This window comes from Lactuca serriola, chromosome 5, assembly GCF_051521515.1.
Source record: "Lactuca serriola cultivar US96UC23 chromosome 5, Lser_US96UC23_V15, whole genome shotgun sequence".
Classification (NCBI taxonomy): domain Eukaryota; kingdom Viridiplantae; phylum Streptophyta; class Magnoliopsida; order Asterales; family Asteraceae; genus Lactuca; species Lactuca serriola.
The window spans coordinates 325,384,677-325,400,808 of NC_136412.1; the positions used below are offsets into that span (position 1 = coordinate 325,384,677).

The following is a 16,132-nucleotide window of genomic DNA, read 5'->3' on the forward strand; positions in this document are numbered from 1 at the left end:
ATTAGAAGGGAATGAAGAGCATATTTTAGATGAGAAAGGGAAAAAGGGTCAGAATGTGAATGAAAGAGGGAAAAGGAAGGTGACTAATCCATATATTTTTAGATCACCTTTTGTGAATAGGGTAATTGACTTATGTGAAAAACTCAGTACCGAGCAAGAGATAATGGCACAAATCATGTTTAGATGCGTTACAGACAAAGATCCAATGTAACTAAATTCATAATTGTGTAATATTCTTGTTGGAATATTTTAACTACAATGCAATATTTTTGTTTGAAGGGAAATGTTGTTTGAAACCGTGTTTGGAGACATAATGGATAGGGTGCATTTTGACGGTATGCATCCAAATCATAAGATACATCCTTTCGTTATTGATTGTTGCGCTGCTGTTCTTAATTTTGAAGAAGAAAACCTGAGAAACGAAAAATCACCACCACGTGTCTTCTTTAACACTCAAATTATGGTGCTTAATTTTTATATTTATTTTCTATATTCTAATTATAATTTGTAACAATGTATTATAATATTTCTATTGTTCTATATGTACAGACAGAAAAATTATTGGATTCTTCAATACCTTTTGTTGAAAGATTCCGACTTTTTGATGAGGCTGTAAACAATTACTTATATGACATCAAAAGAAAAGTGGACTTCAATTCTATTAATCTGGTATGTATTTTTGATTACAATATAACATATTCATATTAAAATTTATAAAAATTCATTTGTATTTCTGTTTGAACTACAAGTGTTTTTTCCAATACACAACCGTGGTCATTTTTATTCTTTTCAACCTTACAAATCCAGAACATATAATCATTGACAACATAAAATACACCAAAAAAGTAGAAGATGTCTATGGAGAGATTCCTAAACTTGTGGTAAATGTTTCTTGCATAAATCTAAAAATTTTATTTTAATCATAATTGATTACTTTAAAAAACCACTCTATATTAGTAAATAAATTCTGATTAGAATATAAAATATAATATTTATATTCTTATAAGATTTATTTACTTAATATAGTTATCATTTTAGAAAAATAATGGTATTTTATTAATATGCATTGCAGCAAATGTACTTTTCAAAGTTTTTGGACAACAATCGGCGGGATAAGGTTTCTTTGTTTAAATCTATGAAGCCAAAGAAAATGAAAATGGCATGGAAAACAAAAACTAAGACAAATGATGATGGTATATTTTTGATGAGGCATATGGAAAAATACATGGGTGAGAAAGAAGAAAAATGGGATGTGGAACTGGGAGAAGAAAGTGTTAGGACATCTAAGAAGATTGCAAAGTTGCGTACATTTATGCTACTAAGCTAGCAAACCATCAAATCAACAAGCAGAGAAAATTGAATGTTGCAGAAGCATTGGAATTTTCAAAACTTGATAAGAAAACTAGGTGTATGTTGGTGAAAGAAGGCAGTGAAGCAAGAGACAATCTGGAAATGAAGAAAGTTTGAAAATTTCTTATATTGGCTTATTACATACAGACAATTTATTTTCTATTTTGTTTTTTTTCAAATGCTTATGTTTGAGGATATGCTTAAAACATTGATATTTTGATAAATGATATGCTTAAACCAGTTAGTTGGTATCTTGATAAAATATTTACTGCTTAATAGTAAATGATATATAGCGTTTAAACTTTTTGTTTGATGATGCCTATTTATTTGATTAAAAAATTGTTTGGTAAAATGGTAAATGATTAAAACACATATTGTTAATATTGTATTAAGCTTATTCTAATTTGTTTCATGTGAATTATTCTGATTATTCTGGTTTCATTAAAATACTTAATAATAAAATGTTTTAATATAATATGTAATTTTGTTTTTACAATATTTTAATAAAAAGAATAAATGAAATTAGATTTAGTATCATGTTACAATAATAAAAAATTACGATAATAAAATTTTAGTATATTTTAGGACATCTTACTTTAGAAAAAAAATACATTGTCTCTATTAGTAGAAGTAAAATTTTAGAATAAATGAAAATATTTGTTTTAGAATATTTGTAATTAAGTAATTTTATTTTACAATTAACATAATATTTGAACCAAAGTGTAAGTTTTTATGTTAAAAGGGACTAAAAATACTAGGACTTATTTTCCAGGGACGAAAAAGGGACAAATGTAATAACTTTGAGATTACTACTTATACACGATGGAAGAACATTAAAATAAAAAAATAAAAAAATAAAAAATAAAAAAAACTCAATTTCTTCATCTGTATTCTCAAAACCCTCTTCCAAAACTTCTTATCATTTTCGGTTTTAAACACTCCATCAAAACCCTAACTTCTTGTGCTCTTGAACTCGTCATCTTTGATTTCTCCATTTATCAATGTCATTTTTCGATGTTGTGAATCCGATTTTCACTTGATAACATCGATAAAACCCTAAACTTACTTAATTTCATTCTTATCGACTATTTCTTATCAACGAAAATGGCTACATCAACACGTGCTTCAGAATCTACACCATCAGATCACCTAAATGCCATTATTACCGGAACTTCTCAAGAAATTCCAGGTATTTCAACAGTTCTGTTAATTATCATTTTATATCCTTGAGTCCGTTTGAAAACGAAGATATAGCTTCGAGAATTGACCTTCTATTGTTCCTCCAGTCTCCATATCTACATACTAATAATTAGGGCATCGGGCTCTTGTTTCTTAGTGAAATACTCAGCACAGACAATGAGACAAAGGCTTCATAGCTGAGAATATGAGCGTTTTTGTGTTGTTTGAGTATGTATTTATAACAAAAATATGCCCCTACTTATAATTACATTTAATACATTCTTATGTGGGATTCTTTGGATTAATGATAAATAAAGCTTTAGCCTTTCATCTATTTGCAGGGGCATTCAGTCTTGATTCCAACCAAACACATTTATTTATTACTTTTGAGATTTTGTGTGTATGTGACAAAGGAAATAGACACAAGTGCTTTCAAGGCAGATATGAAAATAAACTTTCACATGGTATTGGTCCTGGTGGTCTTGCTCTGAATAAGAATAATAAATTTTTTCCATTAAACAATTGCATATTATGTCCTCTAATAATTCAGAACTTGATCTGAATTTGTATAGAACTCATCACATAAACAAAAAAAATGGTGTAATTAACAATCAAGTTATTATATGTGTTTTCTGTATTTTCTCATAAATTAGAGAGTTATCATTCCACTTTTGACATCTTACTATGTGATTCAACTTCTACCTGTTCTTTTACACAAAACTTTAATCATTGTATAAACTTTATGCATGGTTAACTCAAGCATCACTCGGGTAAGTGGATGGAAAAAAATACTATGTACAGGGACATATTCATCAATTTGCTTCTGTTTTTAATGTGTATGTATGTAACTGTGTTTATAGAAAATTCAAGTAATTTTAATCTCATAAAGAAACAGTGCAGGAGCATATTGGTCAATTTGCTTTAAATTTATTATGTGTATCTTTATATGCTGTTTACTTTGTGTGTAGGTATTATGATGAGTTAGAATATAATTTTGAAATAAATGTAAGTGTTTTTCAATTACAGATTACATTTAAAGTGTATTTAACATTAATTATTTTCATGCAGCTAATATTATAACAAGAATGAAAAAATCAAAAATAAAAATGATGACACTGGGTAGAAATAGTGAAGTTGAAACTTCAACAGGCAAACAGTTGGTTCAAAAAAGAAAATCATCGAAGTCGATCAATCAATTAACAACTACAACATCAAAAGAAAAACAAAAACAAGGTACATCATCAATTATTCTATTATAATAAAATATTTATCTCATTTATTTCTATTATTCTATGTATTATAATAAAATATTCTATATTCTATTATTGTTTTTCTATATTATATTAATTTTATTCTAATAGAATATTTTTAACTATTAATTTAATTTGTTTTTGTTATTCTATATACTTTAATAAACTATTCTATGTATTATAATAGAATATAAAAGAATAAATGATATATTGTGTATTCTATGTATTCTAATAAAATATTTATCTCATTTGTTTATGTTATTCTATGTATTACAATAAAATATTCTATATTCTATTAATGTTTTTCTATGTTCTATTAATCTTATTTTAATAGAATATTTTTAAATGTTACTCTAGATATTTGGATATGATAAATCAATTATTGTTTCCTAATTTGATTATGAAAATGACAATAAACAGCAAGAAGGTTGTATATGGATAAAACTCATGAAAAACTTCAATAGCCGAACGACTAATTGAAAGAAGAAAATCATTGAAGCTTATTGATGAATCAGCCGATACAACAGCAAAAGCCAAAGAAAAAAAAAGGTATATCATCAATTATTGTATTTGTACTATAATATCTTGTGTATTAATGTTATTCTAATAGCACAAATGTCATATATAGGTAAAATTCATATTTGTTATTATTGATTATGCATTTACAATTAGAGTTAGCAGAAGCATTTTACATTGTTCGTTTTAATTCGAGATTTTGTGTTGACTAAGAACATGTTAGTCAAACCCTAATGGGTTTTTGCCTAACCCTAATCACTAACAGTTTGGACATAATTAAGCGATTAGGTACTTAAGTCATGATAATTAAAGTTTGGAAGAAAGTTTCCATACAATCAATTTAATCGATTTTTCCCTTATGCAAACTATTGACGATTTTACCCCTATTTCAAAAATGGCTAGTTTCAGAGATTTGTAGAAACATTTGACTTATACCTGGTGTAAGTATTACAATTAATTAGAATATAATTTTGAAATAAATGTAAGTGTTTTTCTATTACATACAACAATTAAAGTGTATTTACTGTAATTATACAATGTTGCTAGATTTTGTGAAGTTGTCAAAGTTGTTGTTTGACTTTGACTTCTGTTATTACTTCTATTGATGTCTCAACATTCATTGACTTCTAAAACATAGTAGACATATTCATATACATGTTATTCTAATTGAATATTCTGAAGTGTTAATTTGAATTCTATTTTTATGATGTTATTATCTTTTTTCTAATATTATTTATTCTGAAAATCCATTGAACAATAGGTCAACAAAAGGTGCATTCTGAAAAAAATAAAAAAAGGAAGTTAGACAACACGAATGATAACATCGAGAAAAAGACACAAAAAACAACAAAAGATTTATTAAAAGATCTGCCTTCAATAAATACTAGAATGAATCCCGTAGCTATGATTGAAGTTATAAGAAGTTTAAGTATCTCTCAAAAAAAGTGTGTAAAGAAGGTGGGTTTTGGATCACTTTTGGAGTTGAACATCAAGAGAATTCCGTTGAAGCTTGGACATTTTGTTGTTCAACATTATGATCATCAAAACAACAGTATTGTGCTTGATAAAAAAAATTAAGATCACAAAAGAAAAAAATCATAAAGTCTTTGGTCTACCAAATGGAGGAAGAAGCTTGTTTGATTTTCATTTTGTTGACAGTGAGAATGAAACATATGTTACATGGAAAAGCCAATTTACAAAAGAAACAATGAATGCCACTGGATTCAAAGAAGCCATTCTGAAATCCAAAAGAGATGATGATATCTTCAAGCTAAATTTTCTTTCTTTGTTTGTGAATACATTTTCTGAATCACATTCTTATGGGACGTGCAACATAGATCCTGTTAGAAGAGTAGTTGGAGTTGAAGACATCTCATGCATTGATTGGTGTGCGTACTTAAATTACTATCTAAAGAATACAAGATCTCTATGGCATCAAGATAAAAAGAAATGCTATTATAATGGCCCAATGTTGTTATTAATGGTATAATTTTTGTTTAATTATTTTAATTATTTTTTATTTATGAATATCTAATACAATTTACAAACTACTATCATGCAGCTACTTTACTGTGATGGTCTTGAATGTCAGCGTTTAATCTTAAAGTCAAAAATTCCAACAATAACAATGTGGTCAACACAGGATTTGAATAACAGGCAGTCTTTTGAAATTGAAGATGGTGGGTTTGGATGTGGAAAAGTTGTTATCACACAAATGATGAGAGATAGCGAGGGACAATCCAATGTGAAAGACAATCTTTATGACACTGTTGAGGTAACTTTAACTAAAATATAAAATATAATTTCTTTTTATATTAGGTTAAAGTATGATTTTATAAAAATCTGGATATTCTTATATTACATGCTTATGGTTCATAGTAAATATTCTAGATATTCTAAGATAATAAAATATTACATGCTCATAATTTTATTATTTTATTATTTTTCAGGAATATAAAGATAACTTTGATAAGATGTTCAATAAAGTTTCATCAAGAAAGGAGGACATGTATGGAATTGTTTATGATTGTATATCAAAGTTCCCAGATGTCAATATAACAAATGAATTGAAAGAGAAGTTCATTAAGTTATTTTTAGATCCTGTTTTTTCAAGTGCTGATAATCAAAACAATGAAAACAAAAAAAAAGGGATCACATGAAAGGGTTGAATCTCAAAATGGTGACACAGGGGAGAACGATATAAGTTCTTACAAATCACTATATATGGATAAAGCTGTGAAGTTATTTGATAGAATCGATTTGCAGAATGTTCTTTTGATTCAGGTTCTAATAAGATGTGCACAGGATAAAAATAGAATGTAAGCCACTAACTCTTGGTTGACTGGAACACAAAGAAGTTGACAACAGAGAATGGAGCACTTTTAATGAGACATATGGAAAAATATTGTGGAGAAAAGCAAGGAAATTGGAATGTGGAAATGGAAAAAGGCAGTGATGTGCAAGATGTACAATTTGTAAAATTACTTGCCTTATATTCTGTTAAGATTGCTACACATGAAATCAACAACCACAAGGAGAGAGTTATCAAAGAGGCAATCGAATTTGGAAAATTTGATCATGCAACTAGAAAAAAGATGTTAGAGGAAGGTATCAATAGAATGGATGAATTGGAAATGGGTAGTAAATAGAATTTGATAGAAGTTTGGAATTTTATAAATGTGGTTATGGTGACTTAACAGCAATTCCTTTTCTAATATCTATATTATTTTGAACAAATTAGACAAAAAAAATGATGCCTAGTATTATGTAAGAAACTTGATTTGGTTTATTAGGTGATTAATGCTTAATGTATAGTAGGTATTATGATCACTTCTTAATGACCATGGTAGAATATTCTAATAGAATAATGTATAATGGCATCAATATTTTATTAGATAACAAAGCATTATACTGCAATCATTCGTATATACTTCAAAAAATTAAAGATTGAAAATATTAGAAGAATCAATATGTTCTCAAATGTATAACACATCATCACAACCCAAATGTCTCATACATCATCACAAACCAAAACAACTAAAAAATGTCCAAACTAAAAAAATTCAAACTTTATTGAAATACGAAAAAAATCAAAATATATTTCTAGACACAACTATGCACTTTGTACCTTGGAGTTATTCAACAATGTCAAACATTTCCTTGAATTGTGCCCTTTAACCCCACATGTTTTGCATGATCTTGATTGCTTGTTACCTTGAATAGTAGCCTTCTCCAAAGCACTTTTTAAACGTTTTCTTGTACCAGAACCTTTATTCTTCACCATAGGAGGATTTTCAACATCAACAACTTCAGGATTCGTAGTAGCTCCGTAAAGTTATCAACATGAGCTTCTTTTGTAACCGGTAACTTGTCTGAACCTTGTTCACCAATATCAGTCATAAAAACTTCTAGCTTCTGCATGAACTCTTCTAACTTCTTGTCATCATTACTTAATGAAGACAAGCATTGATCAAGCATGGAAAAAGCTTTGTATGCAACCTTCTCAACATTTCCAGACGAATCACCATATCTAAACGTCTTTTTCAAAACTGTGGTGGGGATAATATCTCTTCTCCATCTCTTAAGAATGTATCTTGACGGAATCTCTTGTATGTCATAAATCTTTAGAATACAGAAGATGTGTCTACAAAAAATTCCAAACCGCTCAAAAAGCATGCATGAACATTTCACCGTTAGGTCTTCTCTGTTGAATTCAACCTGTTTCAAAAGTATTAGGATAATAAGTACATTAAAAAAAAGAAAAATTAGAATATTTTTTCAAAATTATTATAATATTAGGTATATTTTAAAATGTCAACATTACCTCAAAATCACCTTCACTTGTGTTAAAATTCCATTCAGAATCGATGTCAACTTTTTCTTTTTTCTCAACTACTACCTTCTTCTTTGATATATTTGTCCTTTTATGTTTGACAAAGCATATGTTAGAAACAACGCCTGAAGTAACACTCTTCTGTGAACAAGAAACAAGTGAATGAAGAATCTCCCTCTGCACCATGAGAAAAATAGTCCTGGTGTATACCATAGATGCATGTTTCTCCATATCTTCAAGAGGTGTTTTGATGATTGGAATTATAGTAGATGTATCAAAATCAAATTTGATCTGATTATTCCTTTGCCTTTCCATAACAAACTCAAAAGCATTCATGAAATTGTTTAACGTATAACCATGATGCGATACCCTATTGAATGCTGAATTCTCACTTTCCGACCGAGAAGTTGTTCTCATTAGACCTGACATCGGTACAACTTTAAAATAGGCTAGAATCCAACTGTTTCTCAAATCAAACATATCTTTCATCCATTTATTGTCTTGCAACTTATATTTTACCATTAATGCATCCCATCTCATTTCAAAATCATTCACAACAATTTTGGAGTCCCATACTATACTATTGAAGTCCACCTTAAAATCCGATTCATTCATTATTTCCCATCTTACCTTCAAAAACAATTCATATATTATTCTGTTAGAATATAATATAGTATAAAAAGGCATTTCATTTAATCTATTATCCTAATTACAAAAAATATTTCATTTAATATTCTGATAAGAATATAATACACTATAAAAAGGCGTTTCATTTAATATATTATTCTAATTACAAAAAATATGCCATTTAATATTCTGATAAGAAAAGAACAATAATGTCATATTTATATTGAAAATAATGTCATATTTATACTGATAAGAATATAACAATAATGTTAGTACCTTCAATGGAAGTTTACTTGTGATATGCCACATACAAAATCTATGTTTTGTGTATGGCAATACTATCTCAATAGCTTTTTTCATTGCTAGATCTTGATCGGTCACGACCATGATTGGTGCGTTTCCAAAACACTTCAAGAGTGACCGAAGTAACCAAATATAGGAATTTGTATCTTCTCTACACAACAAACCAGCTCCAAAAGTGACGCGCCTTTTGTGATTATCAATGCCAGTAAAAGGTACAAATACCATACAATACCTAAAAAACACAAAAAAATACCATTAGAATATATAACTAAAAATGTTTATAATTCTAGAATAAATACCTGTTTGTACGATATGTTGCGTCAAACGAAACAACGTCCCCAAATAACTCAAAGTTTTGTTTTGAAGTGTCATCAGCCCAAAAGAGAGCATTTAACTGCTTCTTGTCACATCTGTATTCGTATGTAAAATTTGTAACATTTTCTTTACGATTATGAAGCTTTGTAATCAACAAATTTGCATCAGTGCCCCCGATGTGACAATTTATATCCCTTGTAAAAATTTTCCAATCTATCTCTAGTCCATCTACAAATTCACATCCTCCTTTTATAACGCACATTAGCCTATATGTTGTAGTTGCCCCCACCTTTGCACTCGAAAGCTTATGTATAAAAGCTTGATCAACAACATCCAACTGACGTTTAGCTCTTGAAAGATGCATACAATCTTGATTGATCAATTTGTGGTTGTGTTGTTGTTCAAAGCGCCACAGGTAAACTTCTGAAGAATGTGGTATAACTTTGAATGCAACAAAAGCTTTGCAATTTGTGCGTTTACAATTACTATTTCTCAATTGCTTGTTATGATCATCACTAATTGTGTCTAAGGTAGAAGTGTTTGGCAATCCCCCTCTATTGCATATAAAATATTTCGAAGTTGTGATTCCGCTCTTTTTTCTCTCTGTTGATTTTCTAATATCAAAACCATATCTTAATGCATATCCTTTATACCACTTAATAGAATCTTTGATATCTTTAAAAATTGAACCCACAGTAGGTATCCAACTAGCTTCAACCTCTGGAATCCAAAATAAAGAACCATCAGCTCCAATGAATTGTTTGTGAGAGCCATATTGTGCTGCAACATTGTCATTTTGAACTACAAAAAAGAATATACCACCATGTTAACATATAATCAGAATAATTTGCATTCATATGACCGTAATCATAAAAAACCACAATGTTATATGTGCATTATTCTATAAGCATAATATGCAGTAACATGAACTTATCACCAACATCATTCTATAAAGAATAACCGATATCAGTAACATAATTACCTTGGATTTCAGATTGATTTCCATCATTATGCAAAATCTCTGAATCACCAGAGCTGAATTGATGATTTTCTTCATCGTAATGATCATTTTTGATGTCATTCATATCTAAATCATACATAACTGTTACTACATTAAAATTTGAATATGTTATATGCAACTAACAATGAAAGCAATGATTACCTTGGGTTTCCAATTGATTTTCCTCGTTATGAAGAATCTCTGAATCATTAGAACTGAACAGATGATTTTCTTCATCGAGATGATTGTTTTCGATGTCATGCATATCCAAATCATACATAACTATTATCATTATTGATATATCAATGTATGTACAATATTCTATAAGAATAACATGCAGTCTCATGAACTTATCACTAAGATGATGTTAATGAAAAGCAAACAGATGATGTTAATCAAAAGAAAACAAATGACATATTGCTGAAAAACATAATGATTGAATGAAAGTTAAAAAACAAACAATGAAATAGATGATGCATTGTCAAATAACATATTATAGATTAAATTGTTTTCTAGCTCAAACAAATTCAACAACAAATGATCTTTGATTGCTGAATTGGATGTCGCAACAACAGATGATGTTTGATTGCTGAAATCACAAATCATACAAATATAAAATTGGAGAAATAGATAATATCTTGATGATTCAGTTCATGAACTAGGTTAAAAATTGAATACGTTATATGCAACTAACAGTGAAATCGATGAAAACTCAAACCTTGATCAATTGACGATTTCATGATGTTGAGTAAAATTCACGGCTTGAAAGATCGTAAACAATTGTTGAAGATGAAGATTAGCAGAAATCGTTGAACACTTGAACCTCTACCGAAATCGATGATCACAAAGTTAAAATTGATCAAAATCACTCAGCTTATCAATTGCAGATGTAGAAGAATCAAGAACATGAACTCGAAAAACACAAAAATCGTGAATTTAAAAGTTATGATTTAGCATATTTCGATCAATGTCCAAATCAAATCGATTATCGGTTGAAAGAATATAAGATTGGAGATAGAATATTTATCAAATTGAATTGAAGAATAAGGAATGTTGTTTCATCGAATAAATTGGTAGAAAACCGGAACAGGTGAGATGATTTGTGGATGACGTGAAAATTAAGCTAACCTGATCATCTTGAATTTAACCTAGTGACTAATCTACCCCTAATCAACTAATCAGCTAGATTAATTAGTGTTAATCCCTTTTTTATGAGCTACAAGATCAAATTTGATCAAAGGCTAAGATTTGGTCCCCATGTCTCACAAAATATAGGTGGTCTCAAATGAACCTCTACCTATATATATATATATATATATATATATATATATATATATATATATATATATATGGATTTCATTAATGCTATTACAACCAATATGATTCTCACAATTAGAAAAAGACTTATTCTTGCGGTGGTTGCATGGGTAATCCGTCCAAATATACTATACCGACAGATTTCCAACTAGAAAATCCATGGAAAAAAGGGCGCGGGTAATCTTATCCAATATTTTCCAACAAAATTGGCAACATAAATATTTTGTTGGTAATTCCAATGGATTTGAGCTTTTACTTTTTCGGGTTACTTTGTACATATCTTGGTTAAACAACAAAATACTGTATTTGCCCAACTTAAAATTTAAATAATAATAATAATTGTCTTTATCCTTATTAACCTTTAAAATAACATATTTGCCAAAAAATTTGTTATAAACTTTTTTTTTACAATTTGTAATCAATATATATAATTTGTAATTATTATAACTAAAAGAAAAGTAATAAACTCACTATATTTCCCTTAAATAACAAATCGATTTTCACATAATAAGATCGTCCATATTGACCTAGCTCTGGATTGTGATCACACCTGAGTATATACAAGCTCTAAAACCTCCATTGTTGTTTGCAAGTGTCACACCCCAAAACCGGAACGGCGGAAACGTTTTGGGGTGGATGACGTCATGTCAAGTATCACAACACATGCAGTATAGTAATCAAAGTACAACAACCATTGCATTAATAGTAATAGTTTTACATGGTTTACATTTCATAGAGACATTAAAGTAATACAAGTAATAATATAGGTGCAGCTTGGTACTAAAGTGTCTTCATCCAAAAGCTCCTGGAATGTACCTGTCTATTGCTGACCTGAGAATACAAGTTATTTTGAAAGCGAGTATCAACATTTTTATAAATGTTGGTGAGTTCATAAGTATTTTGTTTCAATTTATTCAAATAACTTTATAAGAGTAATAGTTTAGAATCAATGGTGTATTAGAGTCCTTTCCAGAAAATCCTATATTTTCTAAATAAAAGCAGTCTTCTACCAAGACTCGACAGTGTTATGTTTTAAAGAGAATTTCCTTGAAATATTATCGTTACCAAAGTGCGGTATTTGACTTTAAAAAAAGTAGGAGAATATTACTAGTTAAAGTACTAAGGGAAAATAACATATGCCTCAGCAGAAGATACTGCTGACTAAGGCAAACAAATCATAGACTCCAGGAGAGTATCGAATGAACGACACGCCTGGCTCAGTCTAACAAAAGGAGACACAGACCCCAAACGGTATCAAATGAAAGATACAGCTAGCAAGGTCTAAAACAGTGAATACAGACCCCAGACAGTATCAAATGAAAGATACAGCTAGCAAGGTCTAAAACAGGGAACACAGACCCCAGACAGTATCAAATGAAAGATACAGCTAACAAGGTCTAAAACAGAGTAATTCTAAGAGTGTGTTTCCAGCATACAGTGTTAAACATCGTTACCTTAAGGCCATGAATTATAAGGTAAACATGGAGATACTCGTAACCATACTAATCGACACTAGAGTACTTGACGCCCTGCAAGCGTCGGTGTAAGTATGACATTTGTCACCCCTTGGCTTGGTAGGCCGTGGACTGTAGCTAGCAGTTAGGGTGCGGGGGTGTCAATCCCATATAGATCTATACACACAATGTCCGCTCTCCCTACAAGAGACTCTGGTTACCAACTCGACGACGGGGAGATCCGTGTCTTGAGGATGCATCTCGAACAGTGAATTCTGATGTAAGTGTTGGACTAACAGTAGAGACTCATAACTGAACTGACCGATGTAAACCTATATGTCTATACATGTATACATAATATATAAATAAGTGATCAAACGACCTTCGGACGGATATCCGATCCCACCAGACCACATCCAAACGAGGAAAAGGAAATAGGGCGAACTAGCCTTCCTAAGTCCTTTAAACATTATTTATATAATTATACAAGCACATGCATACATTTAACTAAGTAGCAACATTTAACGAAGTAGAAGCGTGAACAAAGTAGAAACGTTAATAAGTAGGAGCGTTTACAAAGTAGGAGCGTTAACAAGTAGAAGCGTTAATAAGTAGAAGCGTTAACAAGTAAAAGCGTTTCACGAAGTAGAAGCGTTAACAAAGTCGTAGCATTTATCTAAGTAGGAGCATTAACTAAGTAGAAGTATAACGAAGCAGTAATATCTAACAAAGTAGGAGTATAAAAACATGGAAGAAAACTTTGATGAAAACCTTGGAAAACCTTTATACTTAAGAAAATCGCGACTTGGTATTCTTTTGTAGAATAAGTTTGAAAACTTTTAGAAATACTTTGAAAACCTTTCATAAACAAGTTTTGAATGAAACTTTGATAAAACATTATAGGTAAAGAAATCCTTTGTTTAAAATACTGTTGTAACTGAATCTAAAGTAAAACATACAGCGCGAGAGACAATTTGAGAAAAGCTTTGAACAAGTAAAGACGTTTTGGAAAACCATTTACAGTATCATACTTGGTAGAAGAGTTGACAGTGTAATAAATCCTTGTGCATGCGTGTTATCAATCACATGTGATTGATATGATAACCGGCATGTTTTAACTAGTATCCCCCCCCCATAAAAGCATGTAAAAACATTTAAAAGGTTAATTCAGGGGTATGAACTCACCTGTTGTAAGCAGATCGAATGAAGGTGTCGGTTGGGTGCTCGGTGTCAAGTAAACAATTAGTAAATTTAATACTAATTTAAACACGTATACGCATCCTAAAATGCGGAAACACTTTGGTCAAGTGTTAGGAGTGTCCCGGGTAACATCTAAGGGTGTGTATGGCCTAGATAGGGAGTTTACTCTTTAAGAGTAAACTCTTTATAGAGTTTATGGCCCTAAGACCTTATCCTCATGAGTTTATAGCCGTAAAATCATGGGTGGTGTGTTCTTTGATGCATTAAGGTCTTATAAAACTTGTGGAACTAGGCTAGGTTCAATTCTAGGACTTATGAAGGGTTTAAGGCTTCAAAATGGATCATTTGAGGAGTTTACGGCCTATGACTACTCCTTGAGGAGTTTAAGACCGTAAACACATGATTTTATGGTAGTAAACTAATTTTGGTCCATTTATTTTGTTGTTTGGTGGTTCTAACTCATGCATGTAAGGTTCTAGTCACTTTTATGAGCATAGGAAGGTGTTTAGGGCACTTAAACACCTTGGAAAGGTGTTTACGGTCTAAGAAGATGTTCTTGGGGAGTTTACTACCTTAAACACATGATTTTACAGTAGTAAACTCATGTTAGTCCATAAATCATGTGTTTTTGTGGTTGTAGGTTAAGCATACGAAGTTCTAGGTCCAATTCCAAGCCATACAAAGTGTTAAGGGCACTTTAACACCCTTTGGGGTGTTTATGGTCTAAGAATGGGTGTTTACGGTCCAAGAACCTTCTTGGGCCGTAAACTCAAGTGTGACATATTTGTGTATGCTTTGGTGCATATAATGAAGGAAAATAAGGTTCTATGCACTCAAGGAAGTTCATGGAAGCCCTTGGTGGTGTTTGAGGGGTAGTTTAACACTTAAACAAGTGTTTATGGTCCATGCATTTGGGTTTACGGTCTAAGGATGTTCTTAGACCGTAAACTCATTTTTACTCCCCATTTGGTCCGATTTTGGTGTTCTAAGTCCTTTCGTGTAAGCCTCTAAGCCATTTCTAAGCATGAGAAGTGTTTGGGAGGGTTTTTGGGCATCAAACCCACTTCCAAAGGGGTTTACGGTTTTGGGAGGCTCCCAAGACCGTAAACTCATGTTCTTGAGGTTTTTGGATGATTAAGTCATGAATTTGCAAGCTAGATAAGTTAGATAACAAGCTAGGAAGGTTTACTTACCGATTTGAGGCTCGGAGGGGCGATTTTTGACCAAAACCCGTTTGTAGAGAGAGAAAGTAGAGAGAGAGAGAGTCTAATGTGGGAAAAGGCTTCTAAGGAGTGTCCACCCACCCTTATATAGGCCTTGGGTGTTTTACCCGGTACTTATGTTTAACAAGGTTTAAAATTTTACCCGGTTAAATGGCCGCAAATAAAAATAAACTTTTTCCAAATAAATGGAAAGATAATTTACGTGTTTTTATTTTTTCTTGACGAATATTAATTAAAATATTCCAACGGGTTTAAATCCGGTCAAAAATATTTTCGGGATAAATTTGGCTAATTTTTGACGTAATTAATTTCGACGTTAAAACTAACGGAAATTTTTGGGTTGTCACAGCAAGAATCACAAAGATCACCATAGATTAAGAAATCAAGAGGATAGACTCGCTATTACATTTGATTCAAGGCTTTATCTTCAAAATTTACGATTGGGGAGGGGGGGGATTCCAAACCCAAATCAAACCCTTTCTCCTGTTGTATATACACCAAAAACGTAGAACGAAGTTAAGGGACAAAGTCTTATGTTCTAATAAGATTTCAAGAGGGTTTCTATT

General features: G+C 30.7%; 1 protein-coding gene across 1 annotated transcript; it reads right to left on the reverse strand.

Annotated features, from left to right (window-relative positions):
- Positions 1-7,571: 7,571 nt before the first annotated feature.
- Positions 7,572-10,664, reverse strand: LOC145050936 (protein FAR1-RELATED SEQUENCE 5-like). The gene is made up of 6 exons (XM_078999107.1): positions 10,535-10,664; positions 10,355-10,459; positions 9,357-10,173; positions 9,031-9,289; positions 8,119-8,757; positions 7,572-8,012 (listed from the first exon to the last, which is right to left on the reverse strand). The coding sequence occupies exons 1-6, from the start codon at positions 10,662-10,664 to the stop codon at positions 7,572-7,574; spliced, it is 2,391 nt and encodes a 796-aa protein (XP_078855233.1).
- Positions 10,665-16,132: the final 5,468 nt, after the last annotated feature.

Coding starts and splice junctions, on each gene's coding strand:
- LOC145050936 (XM_078999107.1), bottom strand. CDS start 10,664: ATGATAATAGTTATGTATGATTTGGATATGCATGACATCGAAAACAAT. Junction 10,460..10,534: donor AAATCAATTGGAAACCCAAG/GTAATCATTGCT, acceptor TGTATGATTTAG/ATATGAATGACATCAAAAAT. Junction 10,174..10,354: donor AAATCAATCTGAAATCCAAG/GTAATTATGTTA, acceptor TCTTTTTTGTAG/TTCAAAATGACAATGTTGCA.